This window comes from Phaenicophaeus curvirostris, chromosome 19 (genome assembly GCF_032191515.1).
Source record: "Phaenicophaeus curvirostris isolate KB17595 chromosome 19, BPBGC_Pcur_1.0, whole genome shotgun sequence".
Lineage (NCBI taxonomy): Eukaryota > Metazoa > Chordata > Aves > Cuculiformes > Cuculidae > Phaenicophaeus > Phaenicophaeus curvirostris.
This window is the reverse complement of record NC_091410.1, coordinates 14,302,426-14,321,354: the sequence shown is the minus strand read 5'-3', so window position 1 is coordinate 14,321,354 and position 18,929 is coordinate 14,302,426. Positions and strand designations below refer to the sequence as shown.

Sequence of the window (18,929 nt, the reverse complement as noted above, 5' to 3'; positions counted from 1 at the left end):
AGCCACCCAGGTAGGAGGAATCGTCCCTGCAGGGTGCAGGACTGGGATGGGTGAGGGATGGGGATAGAATCTCTGGCTGGTGTCACGAGCATCACTGCAAGGCTCGGCTCTGGCAGAGGGACCTGTGGGCTTGGTGGCGTTTGTCCTCTCCGAGGTCGGATGCCGTAGTGCGATGCAGCATCCAAGTGGCTGTGTCACCCAGCTGCCCCCCTGCCTCGCTGGGGCTCTCGCTCGGTGCTGGTGCCGCACACAGCCAGGTCCAATCCTTCCCAAAATCCCATGTAGGATGCACCGAGGCTGGAAACCTTCCGCTGAGTCTCTCCTGCCGACAGGAGGCTGACGGCAGGGGCTTGCCCTGCAGAACTGGAGATGCTGAAGACGCTGCGACGCTGCCTCGAGGGGGGAGGTCCGTGGTTTGGGTTTGTGCTGGGAGCTGCTGGGCTCCCACTGACTCTGCGGAGCTGGAGGGGCCAGGACAGAGCGGGGTTGAGTTGGAGGCGCTGTGCGGGGCCGTACGTGGGATGCGAGGTGCCAGCGGGGCTGTGATGGTTTGCTAGGTGCCTACGTGGAGCCCAAGGTGCTTCTCCAACGCGGCTGTTGGCCGGGATGGGTGAGCGCAAAGCTGGAATCCCATCACCCTCCCGACGCGGTTCTCCCTGGGCCCCCAGCCCGGCCGTCGGCTGCTCGTCCCTGCAAGAGGTGGCTGCACACCGGGAGCTGTCGGAGCGCGGTGCCTTGCGGTGCTCAACCTGCTTTCTGAGCCTCCTGCGAGCACAGACGCCGGTGAAAGGTAAGAGGATGATGGAGCAGCAGCTGAGCTCCCTCCTGTTGGGGCTGTGGATCAGGGATCTGCTGGGATGTTGAGGGTCCCACCCTGGTGCTATGAAGAAGGAGGATTAAGGAGAAGGATGCAGGAGGAGGAAAGCAGCTTCCTGCTCGTATTATTCATCCCAGTCCAGAAAGCATCTCCAGAGGGTGGCACTGAGCCTCTGGGGAAGCCAGAGGTTTCCATCCTGGAGGAGAAGTCCAGGGGTTGTGGGCTTCGTCTTGAGGTGTTGTTGGTGCTTCTGATTCAACCCGCAGCCTTGCAGCCACCAGCAAACGTTTTTTTTTAACGTGAAAGGGATTTCTGTTGTTTAAGGGCATAAAGAAGAGGTTTGGGTGATTGCAGAGCAGCTCCCGCATGCTGCATCGCGGGGTGGTGGCCCAGACCCTGCAGGGGTTGGACCAGGGGAGTCACTGCTTTTTGGCCCAGAAAAAAAGTTGTGGGTTTTGGTTTTTAAGTCGCTAAAGGATTTTGCCAGGAAAACTGAAAACCTGGAGGGGAGCTCACGGTGCTGCCGCTTGCTCTGCAAGGTGCTTGCCATGGATCTGAGGGTTTGACTCCCAGGGGAGAGGAGAAAAGGCTGGGGATGTGGGGTGTGTGCCCCAATCGGTCCCTGCCCCGCTGCTTGTCCCCCCAGCTGTGCCCAGACCTGCCTCCCTCTGTCCCTGCGATGGGGGTTCAGGGCCCAGCGGGACGGAGATGCTGGGGGACGTTTTCTCCATGGGACATCACCGGGGCTGAAATAGGTGGGAGCTGAGACTTTGTGAGGGATCCAGACCAGGGACTGGCCGGCCCTGGGAGGAGAAAATGAAGCCCCTGATCTACCAGGGTGGGGGGAAATAAGGGCACAGGAGCAGCTCAGGGGTTCTGTGCCAGCCCCGAGGGACCAGGGCCCTGGAAAGCTGGTCCCCAGGTCCATCACAGCTGACTGTGAAGGTGACAGAAGGGGTTAAACCCCAGAGCCACCCTTAGTTGTCCTGGCAAAGGACTGGGGGCAGCAAGAACCTGTTGCTGACCCCTAACCCTCCTCTCCTTGAGGAGGGAGCAGCAGTGCCCGGTCCAGGCAGCAGTGGGGCTGGGGGGGCAGCATGCGGCCAGCAGGGACCCCAGAGAGGGGTGCAAAGTCCCCTGTCCCCATCATCTTGAACCCCAGCACAGCAGCAGCCTTAGATCTGAGGCAGCTCCAGCACAGACAGCGGATGCTGCTTTTACAGATGTTAAAATGAAGCCAAAATTGTCTATTTTTCCCCTCGCCCCCATTTTTTTTGGCATCTCTCACAGCCCCGAGGGCATCCAGAGCCCTGGCTGGGGACAGGGACAGCCCAGGACCGTCCTGGGAGCAGCTTCTGGTTGCCACAGGCAGCAGCTTTTTAGGCAGGATGAAACCTCTCTGGACATGGGGACCTCGGGATCCCTGGGGTGGACCATGGGGTCCCTGAGGCTGATAGGGACCCCGGAGCTGATGATGGGGACCCTGGGGCACGCGGGGCAGGTGGCCACTGTCCCCCAGTTCATTTGGCAAAGGGCTGGGAGGTATTTGCGGGGGAGACCGGTCCAACCGCAGCCCCTTGCATCCCTCCAGCTCCTCCAGGGCTGGGTGGTGACTTGCGGGGGGGCTCTGCCTTTTTTTGCGGTGGGTTTTCCCTCGTGGGGAAGGAGCGGGGGGACTGAAGGAGTCGGGAGGCTCTTTCCCCGCTCCCCCCTGTGCCGGTGCGGGGGCAGGCGGGGGGGCTGCCCGGCTCCATCCCCGCTCCTCCCCGGGGCTGGCGGATGCTCCGAAGTTGCGGCGAGGCGGGAGGACACGCGTCTTGTCCTTCCACCGCCCCCGGGCTCCCCCCGCGCCCCTCTCCCCGCTCAGCATCCCCGCTCAGCATCCCCGCTCAGCATCCCTGCCTTCATCCCTGCTCAGCATCCTTGCCCTCGTCCCGGCTCAGCATCCCTGCTCAGCATCCCCGCCTGCATCCCTGCCCTCGTCCCGGCTCAGCATCCCTGTCTGCATCTCTGCTCTCATCCCTGTCCTCCTCCCAGCTCAGCATACCTGTCTGCATCCCTGCCTTCATCCCAGCTCAGCATCCCTGCTCAGCATCTTTGCCCTCATCCCGGCTCAGCATCCCTACCTGCATCCCTGCTTTCATCCTTTCCCTCATCCCGGTTCAGCATCCCTGCTTTCATCCTTGCCCTCATCCCTGCCCTCATCCCAGCTCAGCATCTTTGCCCTCATCCTTGCACCCTCCCAGCTCAGCATACCTGTCTGCATCCCTGCTCAGCATCCTTGTCCTCATCCCGGCTCAGCATCCTTGTCCTCATCCCAGCTCAGCATCCTTGTCCTCATCCCAGCTCAGCATCCTTGTCCTCATCCCGGCTCAGCATCCCTGCCCTTATCCCAGCTCAGCATCCTTGTCCTCATCCCAGCTCAGCATCCTTATCCTCATCCCGCCTCAGCATCCCTGCTTTCATCCCTGCCCTCCTCCAGGCTCAGCATCCCTACCTGCATCCCTGCTCAGCATCCCTGCCCTTATCCCAGCTCAGCATCCTTGTCCTCATCCCAGCTCGGCGTCCCTGCCCTCCCCCCTGCTCAGCCCCCCCCGTCGCCGCCCCCGGTGCGGGTGCGGGGTCCGGTGCGGGGTCCGGTGCGGGGTCCGATGGCCGCCGCTCGCCGCCACCTGCTGCCGCCGCCCCCCCCCCCGCCCCCCCCGTTCTCCGCCGCAGCGGAGCCGCCGCCAAGGGCGCTCGGGGCCCCCCCCTCCCGCCGGCCCCGGGGCGGCTCGGGGGCGATGTAGGAGCGGGCGGCGCCGGCCCCGCGAGCACCGGGGGGGGACGGGCTCCCGACGGGCTCCCGGAGAACTTTTCGGGACCAGGTGAGGATTTTTTCGGGGATCGGAGAGGCGGGTGGGGGGTGGGGGGCGATCGGGGGTGGGGGGGGGGGGTCGGGGAGGGGTTTTCCTGCTCGTTCCCCTCCGCCCCCGGTCCCCGACACCCCCCGGTCGCCCCCCCCGAGCGGGGCACGGGCTGAGCCGGGGGCCGGGGGGCTCCGGGGGGGCGCGGGGAGGAGGTTCTGGTCATTAATCTCAGTTCCCCCCCCCAATCCCCGTCCCTGTTCCAGGCGGGGGGTGCGGCTGAGCCTGAATCCTGGGGGCTGGGATGGAGATTTTGGGGGTAGGGGGGCTGTTTGGGTCATTTCCCTCTTCCTCCTCCATCCTCCTGCATCCTCGTCCCGAAGAAGGGATGGGGATGAGTCGGAATCCTGGGTGCTAGCGTGGGGGGGGCTTGGGGGTCAGTGTGTGTGTGTCCCCCCATTTCCATCTGCCCCCCCAAACCCCCAGAGCTCTGCTCACCGCCCCAAGCAAAGGATGGGGATGAGTTGGAGTCCTGGGCGCTGCGCTGGGGATGTTTTTGGGGTGTGTGTGGGGGGGGCTACCTGTACCATTTCCCTCTGCTCCGGCATCCCCATCCCTGACACCCCCTCCTCACCATCCCATGCAGGGGATGAGTCGGGGTCCTGGGATGGGGTTTGGGGGGGTGGGAGGCAGTTCCTGCCTCCCACCCCCCCAAACCCCATCCCAGGCCCCCGACTCATCCCCATCCTTTTCCTGCCTCCCACCCCCCAAAACTGATCCCAGGATCCCTTCCCTGGGTGCCCCCAGCCCTGTCCCCCTCCACCCCCCCCCCCCCCAACTACCTTGCGTAACCCAGTGGCAGGCAGGACGCTTGCTGTTTATTTTTGGTTAATCCATATTCGACCTTTTTAAGCTGCGTTTCGGTGCGTGCGAGCCCCCGGCCCACAACTGTTGCTGTTGGAGGCGAGGAAGAGGAGGGTGGCGAGGAAGACGAGGGTGATGCCGGGGGGTGGCGGATGAAGGTTGAAAGGAGATGATGCTCGCCAGGGGCTGCCTGTGCCTTCTCCCTTCCAAGCTGTGCCCCCTGCGCGGGGATGGGGATGGGGATGAGTTGGCATTAGGAAGGTTGAATTGCTTTCCCTGCTTTTGGGGGGCTCTGTCGAGGTCTCTTTGCCCCACAGGGTGTCCCTTAGCTGGGTAACAGCACCCTGTGCCTCCCTGCTGTCCCCCAGGGTTTGGGATCGCTCTGTCCTTCGCCTCGGTTGGCAGCATCTCCCCTCCCTGCGCCTCCCCTGTGCTTGTGGGCTCAGAGGATTTTTAGGGGATAAGGTTTCTCTCTCGAGCGATATTTTGCGTTTTGGGATTTTATTTCTTCCTTTCCTGAGGTCAAAATATCTGCAGGAGCTCTCCCCAGCTCGGAGCAGGAGAGGGAGGGATGGATGGAGGGCAACGAGGAGGTTTAGGATGAGGAGCAAACTTTCCCTGTTGCATCAAAAGGACGTTTCAGGGTTGGTGGGAGCCAAGGGCTCCACTGGTGCCGTTAGCAGCTTGCCGGGAGCGTTTGGCATGTGGGGTGAAGCTGAGCCTGGGGAGAGGGTTGAGCTGCTCAAAGCCACCCAAAGCGGCACACGCGGAGCGCCCGAGCCCCGGGGTGCCCTCTGCTCCCTGGGGAGGCAGCGGGGCGCTGGCATCGGGCTGCAGCCCTTCGCCCACCTGGAAAACCTCCCTTTGGAAAGGCCTTTTCCCAAAAGAGCCCTTCAGCAGCGCTGCCTGCGAGAGATTGGAAAATGGGGATTTTCTTGAAGCCCGTGGGGGCTTCGCTGCAGCCCCGGCGGTGGCGCAGGGACAGGCTCAGCTCCTCCTCTGCTTCCATCACTTTCCTGAAATTTCTCTTCCCTACGCTCTCGCCCCCAAACCCCCACGTTTTCCTGCACCTCTCTGCTCGCTCCTGGAAAAAATGGGCTGGGAGGGCACAGCTTGAGCTGGGCAGGAGGAGGTGCTGCTCTGTGCATCCCAACCCAGCCATTTTCATAGAATCATTGAATTTTGGAGCAGTGCGGGCTCTCACCCACACACGCAGCCCCAGCAGCCTCCTCCCTGGGCACCGAGGGCCGCGCGGGGCACCAGGGTCCCGCTTAGGATCCAGGGGAGGTGTCCCTGCCCGTGGCCGGGGGTGGAACTGGGTGGCCTTGGAGGTCCCTTCCAACCCAACCCATTCCGTGGTTCCATGAAGGATGGAAATTCCTTGTCGTGGTTGCCAGCACGGTGCTCCCGTGCCCCCCTCCTCTGTCCGAGAGCAGCAGGGACGCTCCCCACCTGCGGCTCCAGTGGGAAACCAGTTTGCCCAGCCCTGCTCCCAGTTGCCCTTCGGAGGCAGCTGCCAGCGGTATTGGAGGGTTTGGCCAGTCGGTGCTTGGATGACTCGGTGCTGGAAGAGGCTCCTGAGCACAGGGAAGAGCTGGGATGAGGAAGAGGAGGATGAAGGACCTGGGATGGGTGAGGTGCCTCCTCCCCAGGGCTGGCACTGCTGAACCCACTGGGGCACCGCGAGGGCTTGGGGTATATTTAAATGTCCTTGAGGAGGGCCGAGCCGGGCAGAGCAGCCGGGAGAGCGGCTCTGTTTGTTTTGGGTGGCGCGTTGCTCCCCTTCCTTTCTGCGAGGGTAGCTGGTGCCGGATTCCCGATGAATTATTTATTGTGGCACTAAAAATACTCGGAAATTTGCGGCGAGGGGCGGGTGGCATGGGCTGGCCGAGCCGGAGCGTGGGACGCTGCCAGCGTGGCATGACTCACGCGCTGCCCTCTCCGGCCAGCAGGCCCGGCTGCGCCCATCACCGCGGCGTCGTGGCTCCTGCCACCCAGGCGGCTGCGCTGCGGGGTGGTGGGGAGGCAGCCGAGCATCCTTGGTGATGGAGGGTGCTGCGGGTGGACAACCCCCTGCTCAAACCCATCCGGCTGAGCGAGATGCTCTCGGGGCAGCGCTGGTGCCCGAGTGGCCCTGGCACCCGTGGGGCGTGGGAGGGGATGCGGGGCTCGTGTCCCTGGAGGGGACGGTGCTGGTGTTCCAATCTGTGCTGTGCAGCTCTCGCAGGGTGCAGGCGTCGGGTTCGTTCCCTGCCTTTGCAGCCCAAGGCGCTGGCAGGTGATGGCAGCGAGCTGAGCGCTGTCCCCTCTGTGGCTTGGTGGGTGGTGGGACGCAACCCCCAGGCAGCCTGGACCCCCTGATAGCCAGAGCTCCTCTGCCCGTGCCAAGGACACGTTAGGCAACAGCAGCTTTTAATCACAAGTGACGTCGCCGAGCACCAGCTGGCATCTTGCTGCATGGAGCAACCCCGGCGTGCGGCCGGTGCCACCGCGGATGGCTGCTTGTCCCCATCCCCGCTGCCCAGCGTGGCACCGGGGTGACCGCAGGGACCGAGACGGGGGCAAAGAACCAGGACAGCGTCTAGGAGAGAAATTTGGAGCTAAGGGGCCAGCACACAGGTGCTTTGGGAGGCAGCAGTGAGGGGGCTGGGACAGAGGGGACAGGCAGGGGGGCAGGGACAAGGACAAGGACAGGGATAGCTGCTCCGGGGATGGTGTGGTTTGCAAAATCCTACTCTGGGGGTTGCAGAGCTGAACCCTCCCTCAAGGGCAAAGCCGCTCGCTGTCAAAGGTGCCTGCTGGCTGTGGAGAGAGGCACCAGGGAGCTGCCAGCTCCTCCTGCCACCTCGCGCTGCTGTCCCCAGCCAGGCTGGAGGGACGATGAGGAGCCGCGATGGCTTTTGGAGGGGGGACAAGGGTGGAAAGGCAATGGGGCAGTGGTGGTGGGATGGTGACCAACTGGAAAGGACTAGTGGTTGGTGGGGCTGGGGACAAGGGACACGGTGCTGATGTGTAACTGTGGGTGGTGGGCACAGCTCTGCGGTCACCCCCCCCCACCACATGCAGCCCCCCGAGGATGAGGGTCCCCTCTCCCCCTGGCCGGGGCGAGCGGGGCCGGGGGTCCTGATGGGGCTGTGGGCTGTCCCGGCAGGGACGCGGCGGTGGACATGGGCAGAGCGCCGGCGCGTGCTCTGCTACTGTCGATGGTGCTGGGCTGCTCGGCCGCCTTCACCGATCTCCTGCTGCCGGGCCCCGAGGAGCCAGTGGTCAACGTGGCCGTGGTGTTTGGTGGCACCTCCTACCCCCTGCACGTCCGCTCCCGCCTGAGCCCCCAGAGCTTCCTGGACATGCCCTTGGAGATCCACCCCATCACCGTCGTCGTCAACAACACCAACCCCAGCACCCTCCTCACCCAGATCTGCGGCATCCTCGCCAGCCACAAGATCCACGGTATCGTCTTTGAGGACAATGTCGGCACGGAGGCCGTGGCCCAGATCCTTGACTTCGTCTCCTCCCAGACCCAGGTCCCCATCATCAGCATCAGCGGGGGCTCCGCGGTGGTCCTGACCCCGAAGGTGAGGCTTTCGCGGGATGTTTGTGAGGGATGCTTGGAGAAATGAGGCGTGATCGGAGATGAGGTGGGAGCTGCTGGAGAGCAGAGGAGCTGCTGGGGCTTGTGGGCAGTGGCTGTGGCAGCGTGGCTGACCGGGGTGGTGGGGACCTCAAGGAGGATTCCTGTTGATGGCACGAGGGAGAGAACTTCAGTGACCCATCAGGGCACTTTCCCTCATGTCCTGCTTCCCGTCTCCTCTGGGCTGTGCCCCCCGTGGGTGCTGGGGCCATGGTGTCCCCGTCCCCTCCCTCCCCATGCCGCTGGGGCAGATCCAGCCCTGGAATGGTTGTGCAGGTGACACGGAGAAGGCTCGCTCGGCTGCGGCAGTGATCTCGGGTGCACCGCGGCCCGAAATGGGATTTTTGGCTTCTCTGCTCCTCGCTGGCATCAGACACGGTCACTGTCACCTGCCTGCCAGGAGCGCAGGAGGCACAGAGAGCTGGAGGGGGCTGTGGGGAGGCTGCTGGACAGGAGGTTTCCATTCTCCCTCCCCGCTGCTCCTCTCACCAGCCCAAGAGCTGGAGGGGTCTTGGCTCCAGCTCCATCCCCTGGAGTGGAGACCCAGCCCTCTGCGGGGCAATGGGTTTCGCGCTGGGTTGGGTGTTTCAGGAGAGATGTCTCTGGAGGTTCAACCTCCTCATCTCCCTCCCACGAGTCCGAGGTCCCCAGCAGCTCCTGCCCTGGCTGGGGCTTCTCTGGAGACGGAGGGTCTGGGGAGCCAAACCCGCTGTCCGCCTGCGACGTTCTGCAACGCCATCGCTGAATCATTGAAGACAGAATCAGATCAATTAAGATTTGCTAATGAGAGGCCAGATGGCCGAGGAGGTGGGGCGGGAGGGAAGGAGCCGTGTGCGCTCTGGCAGCAGGTAGGAAGTCGGGGCTGGGATGGCATTTACGCTCCTGGCAGAGCCCTTGCCCACCTCCCTCTCCTGGTATAAAGAGAAATTGCTGGTCTCCTTCAGAGGGCGGGTGAATGCTTGGTCCACAAGCTGAGAAATAGAGGAGAGGCCGCAGGGTTTAACCCTTTGCATGGGATGAGGTTTCTTGGAGACCGTTCTGGGTGTCTGCAGCGCATGGACTGTGACAGTTCATGGCTCCCTTGAACTCTTCATAAGGACAAATCCAAGGTGGTTTGCATGGGTGCAGGAGACCTGGAGCATGATGCCAGCACAGCCCTAACCCCTTCTTGTCCCACAGGAGCCCGGCTCGGCTTTCCTGCAGTTGGGTGTCTCCATCGAGCAGCAAATCCAGGTGATCTTCAAGGTGCTGGAGGAATACGACTGGAGCTCCTTCGCCATCATCACCAGCCTCTACCCGGGATACAACATCTTCCTGGAGGTCATCCGCTCCTTCACGGACGCCAGCTACTTCGGGTGGGAGCTGCAGGATGTGCTCACCTTCGAGATGAGCCAGGAGCGGAGCAGCTCCCGGACGCAGCGGCTCCTGCGGCAGATCGATGCCCAAGTCCTCATCGTCTACTGCTCGCGGGAGGAGGCCGAGTACCTCTTCGCCATGGCAGAGCAGGCCGGCCTCGTGGGGCCAGGCTACATCTGGATCGTGCCCAGCCTGGCGGTGGGGAACATGGAGGTGCCACCCAGCTCCTTCCCCGTCGGCCTCATCAGCGTGGTGACCGAGAGCTGGAAGCTGAGCCTGCGGCAGAAGGTGCGGGACGGGGTGGCCATCGTCGCCATGGGGGCAGCCAGCTTCTTCCGAGCCCACGGCTACCTCCCGGAGGTGGGACGGGACTGCTGGACCCGTCCTGGGGCCACCAACAACACCAGCTTCTACCGGTGAGGCTCGGGGACCCTCTGGGGTGGGGGAAATATGGAAATAGAGATGGAAGGGGCAGGGGAGGATGGAGCTGGTGGGCAGCAGAGATGATGTTCGCTCTGGGTGCTGCTGACGGGCTGTGCCTCTGCTGGGTTTCTCCTGGAGCATCTTCCCAGAGCCTTTTTCTGTGCTTTTCTGTGATTCGGGACCCTTGGCTCTGCTTTGCAGTGCAGGTGTGGCACCTCGGGGCCGCTGTGCTGGTCTGTGCGTCCTCTACCCTGCAGTGGGACATCCCCAGGGCCTCCTGGCTCCCTCCAGCTGCCCAGAGCTCCTCGCGTGGGCACTAAACCTGCTCCCCAGCTCTCAGCCCCTCAGCTCCCTGTGGGACCCCGGCAGCCCAGCTGGGGCTGGAGCAGGATGGGGGGGTTGTAGGAGGCTGGGCAGGGGCTGACGGGCACCGTGTCCCACCAGGCACCTCCTCAACGTCACCTGGGAACACAGGGACTTCTCCTTCAATGAAGGTGGCTACCTGGTCAGGCCCACCATGGTGGTGATCTCCCTCAACCAGCACCGGCTCTGGGAGATGGTAGGACCCCCGGGACGCCGGGGACGGGCACGCTGGGGGGGCTGGGGAGGGGGAGCCTGGAGTCACACGTGGGCTGGGGTCCCACCTCGGGGCAGGTTGTGCCCTGCAGAACCCGTGGCTGTTTCCAAAGGTACCCGTGGTGGCGTGCTGCGCCTTTGCAGCAACGCTAGGCACCAAGAATGGGGTTTGGCACCAAAGCTCGGCCAGGAATGGGGTTCCTTTCCCTGCAATTTGACTGAAAAGTTCTGAAAGAGGCAAAAACGCACCTGCCCACCTCTGGAGAACGGCAGCCAAATGCCTCAACCTGAAACAAACTGCATGGGGAGCTTTTTTTTCCTAGTTTAAAAGCATTTGGGGTGAAGTTTGGCCAGGGCTGTGCTCACCCAAGCCTGACACTTGGATCCCAGGAGGAAAAACTTTATCCTGCGGTCAGTGGGTGCGTGGGGAAAGGGATGCTGAGATGGGCCTCACCGCAGCTGAGCTCCAGGGGAACGATGCTCTGGGAGAAATGGTCCCCGAAGGTGTGGGGAGGATGGACATGGGACCCCCTGTGCCCCCAGACCGGGGTGACCATGTGCTTTCCCTCGGGGGCAGGTGGGCAAGTGGGAGAAAGGCATCATCCACATGAAGTACCCGGTGTGGCCTCGCTACGGCTCCTTCATGCAGCCCGTGGCCGATAACCGGCACCTGACCGTGGCCACGCTGGAGGAGAGACCCTTCGTCATCGTGGAGAACACGGACCCCAGCACCGGGGTCTGCGTGCGCAACACCGTGCCCTGCCGCAAGCAAACCAACTCCTCCCAGAGGTGAGCGGTGACCCGGAGCTCAGCACCAGCCGCTGCTCTCGGGGCTCGGGGAGGCCCTGGGGGCAGCTCGGAGCATCTCTGCTTGGTCCAACCCACTGCTCCTGGTGTGGTTTCAGCAGTGACGGCCTCGTGGATCCCTACACCAAGCTGTGCTGCAAAGGCTTCTGCATCGACATCCTGAAGAAGCTGGCCAAGACGGTGAAGTTCTCCTACGACCTCTACTTGGTGACCAACGGCAAACACGGCAAGATCGTCCGCGGGGTCTGGAATGGCATGATCGGTGAGGTACGGGTGGGCACGGCTCGGACCTCACCTCCAGCCCTCCCCGGGGTCAGGATGAGCCCAGAGCAGGGGTGGCTGCCCCATCCCTGGAGGGGTTCAAGGCCAGGTTGGATGGGGCTTGGAGCCCCTGATCCATGGGAGGTGTCCCTGCCCATGGTGAGGGGGGACTGGATGGGTTTTAAGGTCCCTTCCAACCCAACACATTCCACGATTCTGTGACCCACAGCTGGTTAGGTTTGTGTCACTGGTCATTTAAGAAGCTGATATTAAAACAGAAGGACAAAAGCTAAGGCTGGAGATGCCCACCCCCGTCCCCTGCCCTCCCAGGTTTATTACAAGCGCGCGGACATGGCCATCGGCTCCCTCACCATCAACGAGGAGCGCTCCGAGATCGTGGACTTCTCCGTGCCCTTCGTGGAGACGGGCATCAGCGTGATGGTGGCGCGGAGCAACGGCACCGTCTCTCCTTCTGCCTTCCTCGGTGAGCACGTCCATCCGTCTGTCTGTCCGCCTGCCCGTCTGCAGGCTCGTCCCACGCTTCCCACCAACACAAATTGGAAATATTGTTTGGTTTTAATAACTTCGAAGAAGAAAAAGCCTAAGTCATAAAGGAAGGAGATTGTGCCAGCGGCTCTGGGGCTTCCTCCTCCCCTCGCCTCAATAATCCCTTTATTACCGAGCCTGCGGCTGGAGCGCTGGGTTCCTCCTCTTCGTTCCTGGTGAGGAGGAGGAGGGCAGGGACGCGGAGGGAGGCGAGGGGGGATTTGCGAGAGCTGAGCTCCGCGCCAGGGACCCTTCCCTGGCACCAGCGCAGGAACCTCCTGTGCTCAAAGTTTTATTTAATGAGTTTTTAACAAGGAATTCTGCACCTCGGGAAGGAGAGGGGACTGGGTGAGGGTGACCTGAGAGGCAGCCGGAGCGCTCGGGCAGGGTGTGGGGCTCTGGGCGAGGGCACAACGCGGCCTCGTGGGCTCCGTGCTGGTGATGCCACGGGGCGAGGGGCATGAACAGCCTGGGCACATCTCCCCTCCCGCCACCCCTCGCTGCGAAGTGGCCGCCCCAGGAGCAGGGCAGCGTCCGGCAGCGCTGGCACCGCGGCCCCAGCCTCCTGCCCCCCGCGCTAACGAGCCGCAGCTCATCAGGGGAGACCTCTCCTCCTTGACAGCCAAGGACACGCTGACAAATGGGCTCCGGCGGCTGCGTGTGGAGGGCTCGGATGAGATCCAGCTGCTCCTGCCGCCCTGTCCCGGCTTATCCCGGGCAAGTGGGGGCTTATCCTGGGGCTGAGTGGGGCCAGGGGGCTGGAATTCACCGTGTGATCCCACGGGAAACCCTTCTGCCAATGACCCTGGGGACGGGGAGCATCTCATCGCCCTCTCCCTGTTGATGAAAGCCTGGTTGTGTTCAAGCACAGCTGCATCCTCCTGTCCCACAGCATCCCCCTTCCCTCCTGATTCCCTGTGGATCCGCTTGGCTGCAGCGCTGCTGGTCCCAGCTCCTCTCTGAGGAGGGGCAATATGAGGAGGACGAGCCCTCTCCACCTGCAGGAGCTCCTGGGGTCCCCGAGGGGGTCCGGGGGTGCTGACGGGGTCCCACTTGCCTTGCAGAGCCTTACAGCCCGGCCGTGTGGGTCATGATGTTCGTGATGTGCCTCACCGTGGTGGCTGTCACCGTCTTCGTCTTTGAGTATTTCAGCCCCGTTGGCTACAACCAGAACCTCACCAGCGGCAAGAGTGAGTTGGGGGAGGCAGGAGGCGGGGGCACACGTCCCCAGCCGAGGTGACCGCTGTCCCCTGTCCCCACAGGGCCCGGAGGTCCCTCCTTCACCATTGGCAAGTCCGTGTGGCTGCTGTGGGCTCTGGTCTTCAACAACTCGGTGCCCATTGAGAACCCCAAGGGCACCACCAGCAAGATCATGGTGCTCATCTGGGCCTTCTTCGCCGTCATCTTCCTCGCCAGCTACACCGCCAACCTGGCCGCCTTCATGATCCAGGAGCAGTACATCGACACGGTGTCGGGGCTGAGCGACAGGAAGGTGGGGGTCGCGGTGGGGCTGAGACCCCCCCAAACCATGATAATGGGGTTTGGGTGGGGAGAAGCGGGGGTCCGGGGGGACGTGGGGGTCTGGTGGCTCTGGGGAGAGGGGACGTGGCTGTGGGCGCCGTGCGATGCTGCTCCCCGGGGCTCCCGCTGCAGTTCCAGAAGCCGCAGGAGCAGTACCCCCCGTTCCGCTTCGGCACCGTCCCCAACGGCAGCACCGAGAGGAACATCCGCAGCAACTACCCCGACATGCACACCCACATGGTGAAGTACAACCAGCGCTCCGTGGAGGACGCCCTCACCAGCCTCAAAACGGGGTACGGCTCCTCCTCAGGAGCCCCAAATGTCCTACAGCTCCCTGGGATGGGGTGCAGAGCCCCCTGCATGGGGTGGGGGTCCCTCTGCTAGGACACAGCGCCCCACAAGTGAGATGTGGGCTCCCCGGGCTGGGTGCAGCTCTCGGGTCGGGTACGGCTTTGCGTGGCTTCCCGGCATGAGGGATGGGCCCTCAAACAGGGTTCAACCCCCTAAATGTGGAGGACAGGTTCATAGAGCTTCCCCCAAAGAGGATGGAGACACCTCTGAGGGCTTCTGGCTCCCCCAAATGAAACACAGCCCCCCCGAGTGGGGTTATAGCTCCACGATGGGGCAGAGACCCCCAAAGAGGACACGATCCTTTCCAGATGGGTGGCAGCGATCTGAAAGGGGTAGAGCTCCCCCAAAGAGGTTCATCCCCCCCTAAAGGCCTGCCAGCCCCCCCCTCACCCTCTCCCATTGCCGGGGCAGGAAGCTGGACGCCTTCATCTACGACGCGGCCGTGCTCAACTACATGGCGGGCAAGGACGAGGGCTGCAAGCTGGTGACCATCGGCAGCGGGAAGGTGTTTGCCACCACGGGCTACGGCATCGCCCTGCAGAAGGACTCGCGCTGGAAACGAGCCATCGACCTGGCCCTGCTGCAGTTCCTGGGGGACGGTGGGTGCCCGCGCGAGCCTCTCGTTAGCCCTGTCCCCCTCCTCACCCAGCCCTGCCCTGCGAGGGGGGATCAGGGCTTTGGTTGCCAGACCCCGTGCAGCCTCCGTGGCTCCTTGCAGGTTGTCACCACGGGGCTTCTCCACCAGCTCCTTCCAGGAGACGTTAAACCCAGCAGCACCTTTCCAGCCAGGTGCTGGGGGGAGGGGGTCATTCCTTCTGGGGTCCCTCCTGCTCCTGCAGGCTGTAAAATCCTGGAGACAGCCTTGCATACAAAATCCAAGGGTGAGGAGAAGCCTTGGAAGGGGACGGTGAGAGCGGCTGGTGCACGGGGTGGGGGACAGAGACAGGAGGAGGCCTGGTGGGATGCTCAGGCTAAGGGCAGCAGCAAGGACATGGTGATAAAAGCCCCAGGAGCTTGGAGGTGGCTTTCTTCTCCTGCATCCCAGCCCCGGTGGGGTGGGCAGGGGCTGTGCTTGGGGACATGATGCCCAGGGAGGACATTTTCACCCCCGTCACCACTCTGTGTGTGTCTGGCCCCAGGTGAGACCCAGAAGCTGGAGACGGTTTGGCTGTCAGGGATCTGCCAGAACGAGAAGAACGAGGTGATGAGCAGCAAGCTGGACATCGACAACATGGCCGGGGTCTTCTACATGCTGCTGGTGGCCATGGGGCTGAGCCTGCTGGTCTTCGCCTGGGAGCACCTCGTCTACTGGAAGCTGCGCCACTCTGTGCCCAAGTCCCACAGGCTGGACTTCCTCCTGGCCATCAGCAGGGTGAGCGACGCTGCCGGGGACCCGAGGGGCCCCAGTGTCCTCCCGCGGTGCCGTGGGGACGGGCACGGCTTGGTGGGCATCAGCCCTTCAGCCCACACTGGGGGGACTGGAGATGCTGGTGCTGATGGGAGCCCGCGGTCGGGGAGGAAACTAGGTTTTGAGGCAAGGGCTCAGCCCTAGGACTGACCCTGTGTCTGTATTAGTGTCCCTGGGGAGGGGACGTTGGTGTCGTCAAGACATCTCAGCCTCCACAGCGGCTCGGCAGGGCAGGTTTGGGGGTGCAGAACCCAGCGCCCCCGCTGACGGTGGGCACCCCCTGTCCCCGCAGGGCATCTACAGCTGCTTCAGTGGGGTGCAGACCCTGGCGAGCCCCGCGCGGGCGCCCACGCCCGACGTCACCGCCAGCTCGGCGCAGGCCAACGTGCTGAAGATGCTGCAGGCGGCCAAGGACATGGTGTCCACGGCCAGCGTGGGCGGCTCGCTGGAGCAGGCCACCCGCACCATCGAGGACTGGAGCAACCGCAGCGAGTGCCTCCAGACCACCTTCTCGCTGAGGACACCCCAGCTCGTGGTGCAGAACAGCACCGGAGCCCACCGGGCGCCCTCCGAGAGGCCAGGGAGAGCCTACGCCCCCAAGGGCGCACCCCTGGGACCACCGCTGCCCCAGCCCGTCCCCGTGGACTCCCGCCTGCCCCGGGAGGAGAAGAGGAGAGGGGCGAACGAGCACGTTCCCCGTCTCCTGCACCCCCTGAGGTTTCGGGGCGGCTGTGTGGGGGACGAAGCCCGCCCGGGTTTTCCTCAGCGCCTGGTGAAGGCGTCCCCAGGAGCAGATTTGGGGGAGCAGGCACTGGTGGGGAACCACATCGGGGCTCCCCTCCCGCCCCCCGTGTCCCCCAGGGACCTCCCGCCGCCGGACATCTACAGGGAGCACAAGCGGGCAGCGAGCCGGGGGCAGCGGCTGCAGGACCCCCCGCTGGCCCAGGGGGACGGGGGACACGGGAGCTCGGGGACGCTGCCCCGGCCGCTCTCCACGGAGGAGAAGAGCTGGGAGTTGGGCAGCCCCTTCCTGCCTTCGTCCTGCTCTCGCGGAGCCTTCCCTAAAGCCGCCAGGACTTGCAGAGCCGGCGGCGAGCTGGCCCGACTCGAGGCCGCGGTGATGGAGCGTGAGCGGCCGAGCCGGTGGGCGGCCGGCGAGCGGGGCGAGAGGCAGCGTCCCGGGGGGCTGCGACGCTGCAGGGACGTGCCCGACCTCTTCCCCGAAGGCGACAGCGGCTACGGCTGCGGCTCCCGCTGCGTCCAGGCCCGCGGCCGCCTGGCACCGTGCTCGCCCGTGGCCCGGCTGCCGTCGTACCGCGAGGCCTGCTGGCAGCACCCGCGTGCCACGGCCACCATCCCCGCCTGCACGGCCACCATCCCTGCCTGCACGGCCACCATCCCCGCCTGCACGGCCTACGCCTGCCTCAGCCCCTGCGCCAACCTGCCCCTGCGGCCGGGGCGCCTCCCGCCGGGGTCCCTGCTGCCCCACGGCTGCCGGGGCGCTGGGCGCTGGGAGCGGGACGGCGGGCGGCGCGGGGAGCCGGCCCTGCCGCGGGTGCTGGGGACGGAGCGCGGGGACCCGCCGGTGGCCCACGGGGTGGCCGCTCCCTGCGGGTCCTGGCGGCGCGTGTCCAGCCTGGAGTCGGAGGTGTGACGGAGGGGACAGGGTGGCCCCAGGGGCCGGATGGTGGCTCCCGGCTGAGCTCCAGCCTCCCCGGGTCCTTCCCTGTTGGCACTGGGTGCTCCAAGCGGCTCGGCGGGTCCTGTGCGCATTGAGGGACAGAGGAGCTGGGCTGGGGCGCTGGCTCGGGCTCTCCTCGCAGGCAGCGCTGGCGTCGGGGACGCCAAACTCATCGCCGCCGTGTTGCTGTCATGGTTTGGTTTCATCTAAGGGACTCAAAGCACCATGTCCAGGTCATTAAAGAGACATTTCCAAGCAGCTGGAGCCCCCTTCTTCTGTCCTCCAGCCATGAGACCACTCGAGGTCCGGTGACCCCATTGCTGTGTTCCTTTGCCGCTGAGCCCTGGCACAGGCTCCTGTGCCGGCAGCAGCCGGGCAGAGGAAAAGGGCTCCTCATTAAACTGCGTTCAGGGATAATTACTCGGGAGCCTTCAAGGCTGGAGCCGAGCACTGAAGCTGGAGTTACTGCACCCTGCGGGGTTTCAGGGTGCTTGGATCATTAGGATGCTCCCAGAGCAGCCGGGAGCTGCAGCACCGCTCGGCACCGCTCGGCACAGCTCAGCACAGCTCAGCAGCCCCGGGAAGGAGTGTTGTGAGGGAACCAGAGAGGAAAACATTCCTCCCACCTTCCTGGGGCTGACGGAGCCAGCAATCAGGTGCAAAAGATGCTCGGGTTCAGTTCTCCTCTTGACGGTCGTGTCCAACCCAGCCTTTTCCCTGCGGGGCACGGGCAGCGGTGACACCGGGTGACACCAAGGCAGGAGCTGCTCCGGGGCGCCCAGCGATGGCCACGAAGCCCCAGGGAGGGCAGGAAGGGCCCGTCCGCGCGTGGCCCAGCGTCAAAAGCATTGGTGATGTCCGTCCGTCCATCTGTCCGTCCATCCATTCCCCCATCTGCCTGGGGATAAACCAGCCAGTCCCACCCAGCCTGGCTGATGTCGCACGCCGGTGCAGGCGCTTTAATTCCCTTTACTTATTTATCATCGCAATTGTCTCTTAATTGCTTTGGCAGCCTCTGCGAAGGCGCATAGCAAGGGAGGGGGGTGCCAGGGCATAAAGGAAGGCCATAAATAAATAAACCTGGTTGAAGGCTCAGGGATCCTGGCTCGGCCACCCCGGGCGGTGCAGCCGCCTGTCCCCGATGCTCCTCGGGGGTCTCCCCCAAAAAATTGTGGCTTTCTGACCCGAGGAAGCCAGCGCACAGAGCTGCGTGTGCCGAGTCGGGGTCGAACCTGAGCCGGCGCTGGGGCTCTGACAGCAAAAGGGAGCAGAAAAGGGATAAAAAAATCCCATCAAAAATCTCCCCCCACAGTTTAAATGAATCGGCACCTTCGCCGGTGACTCAGCAGAGGCCAAATGGATCCACTTCATGTTTTATGGATGGGTTCTGCCACCAGGGCTGGGGACAGCGATGCTGTGGGTACTTTGGGGATGGTGCTGGCAGCCAGGGCTGTCCTGCTGCCCCAGGAGGGTGCCCTGCGCTCAGGACCCCTCTCACCACGCTGGCATCTGCATAATCATCTTTATTTACTCACTGGGATGGGAGAACACCCCTTTCCTCCCCTTGCTGGTGCTACGTTGGGCACCAGTGGGAGCAAGGGGTGAGTGGGAGCCATGGGAGCCCTCGGACCCCCGGAGGGGCTGAGCCCCTGGGGGCCCCGGACAAACCTGTGGGGCCGCAGCGGCCGGGAAGCACCCTCGGAGCAGGCTTTCCGGAGCAGGGCTTGGGTAGTTTAGTGCTTAACAGCCGCTGAGGGATATTATTTCTTTTTGGTGAGATTGTCTAATCAATCACTTTTTAATTCAGCCGCTCTGGCACTCGTGCCGCCCTGGGACGCTGG

General features: G+C 64.0%; 1 protein-coding gene across 2 annotated transcripts; it reads left to right on the top strand.

The window, feature by feature from the left end:
* Positions 1–586: 586 nt before the first annotated feature.
* On the top strand, positions 587–17,063 carry GRIN2C (glutamate ionotropic receptor NMDA type subunit 2C). Of its 2 annotated transcripts, none has more exons than XM_069872595.1 (14): positions 587–611; positions 698–790; positions 7,679–8,102; positions 9,338–9,930; positions 10,382–10,496; positions 11,091–11,302; positions 11,422–11,587; positions 11,912–12,065; positions 13,192–13,317; positions 13,390–13,619; positions 13,781–13,941; positions 14,411–14,598; positions 15,139–15,371; positions 15,700–17,063. In XM_069872595.1, exons 1-14 carry the CDS (start codon positions 607–609, stop codon positions 17,059–17,061), a joined length of 4,062 nt encoding a protein of 1,353 aa, XP_069728696.1. In that variant the 5' UTR covers positions 587–606; the 3' UTR covers positions 17,062–17,063. The 2 variants fall into 2 exon arrangements, with proteins under 2 accessions (XP_069728696.1, XP_069728695.1); XM_069872594.1 differs by having other exon boundaries at positions 11,419–11,587.
* Positions 17,064–18,929: the final 1,866 nt, after the last annotated feature.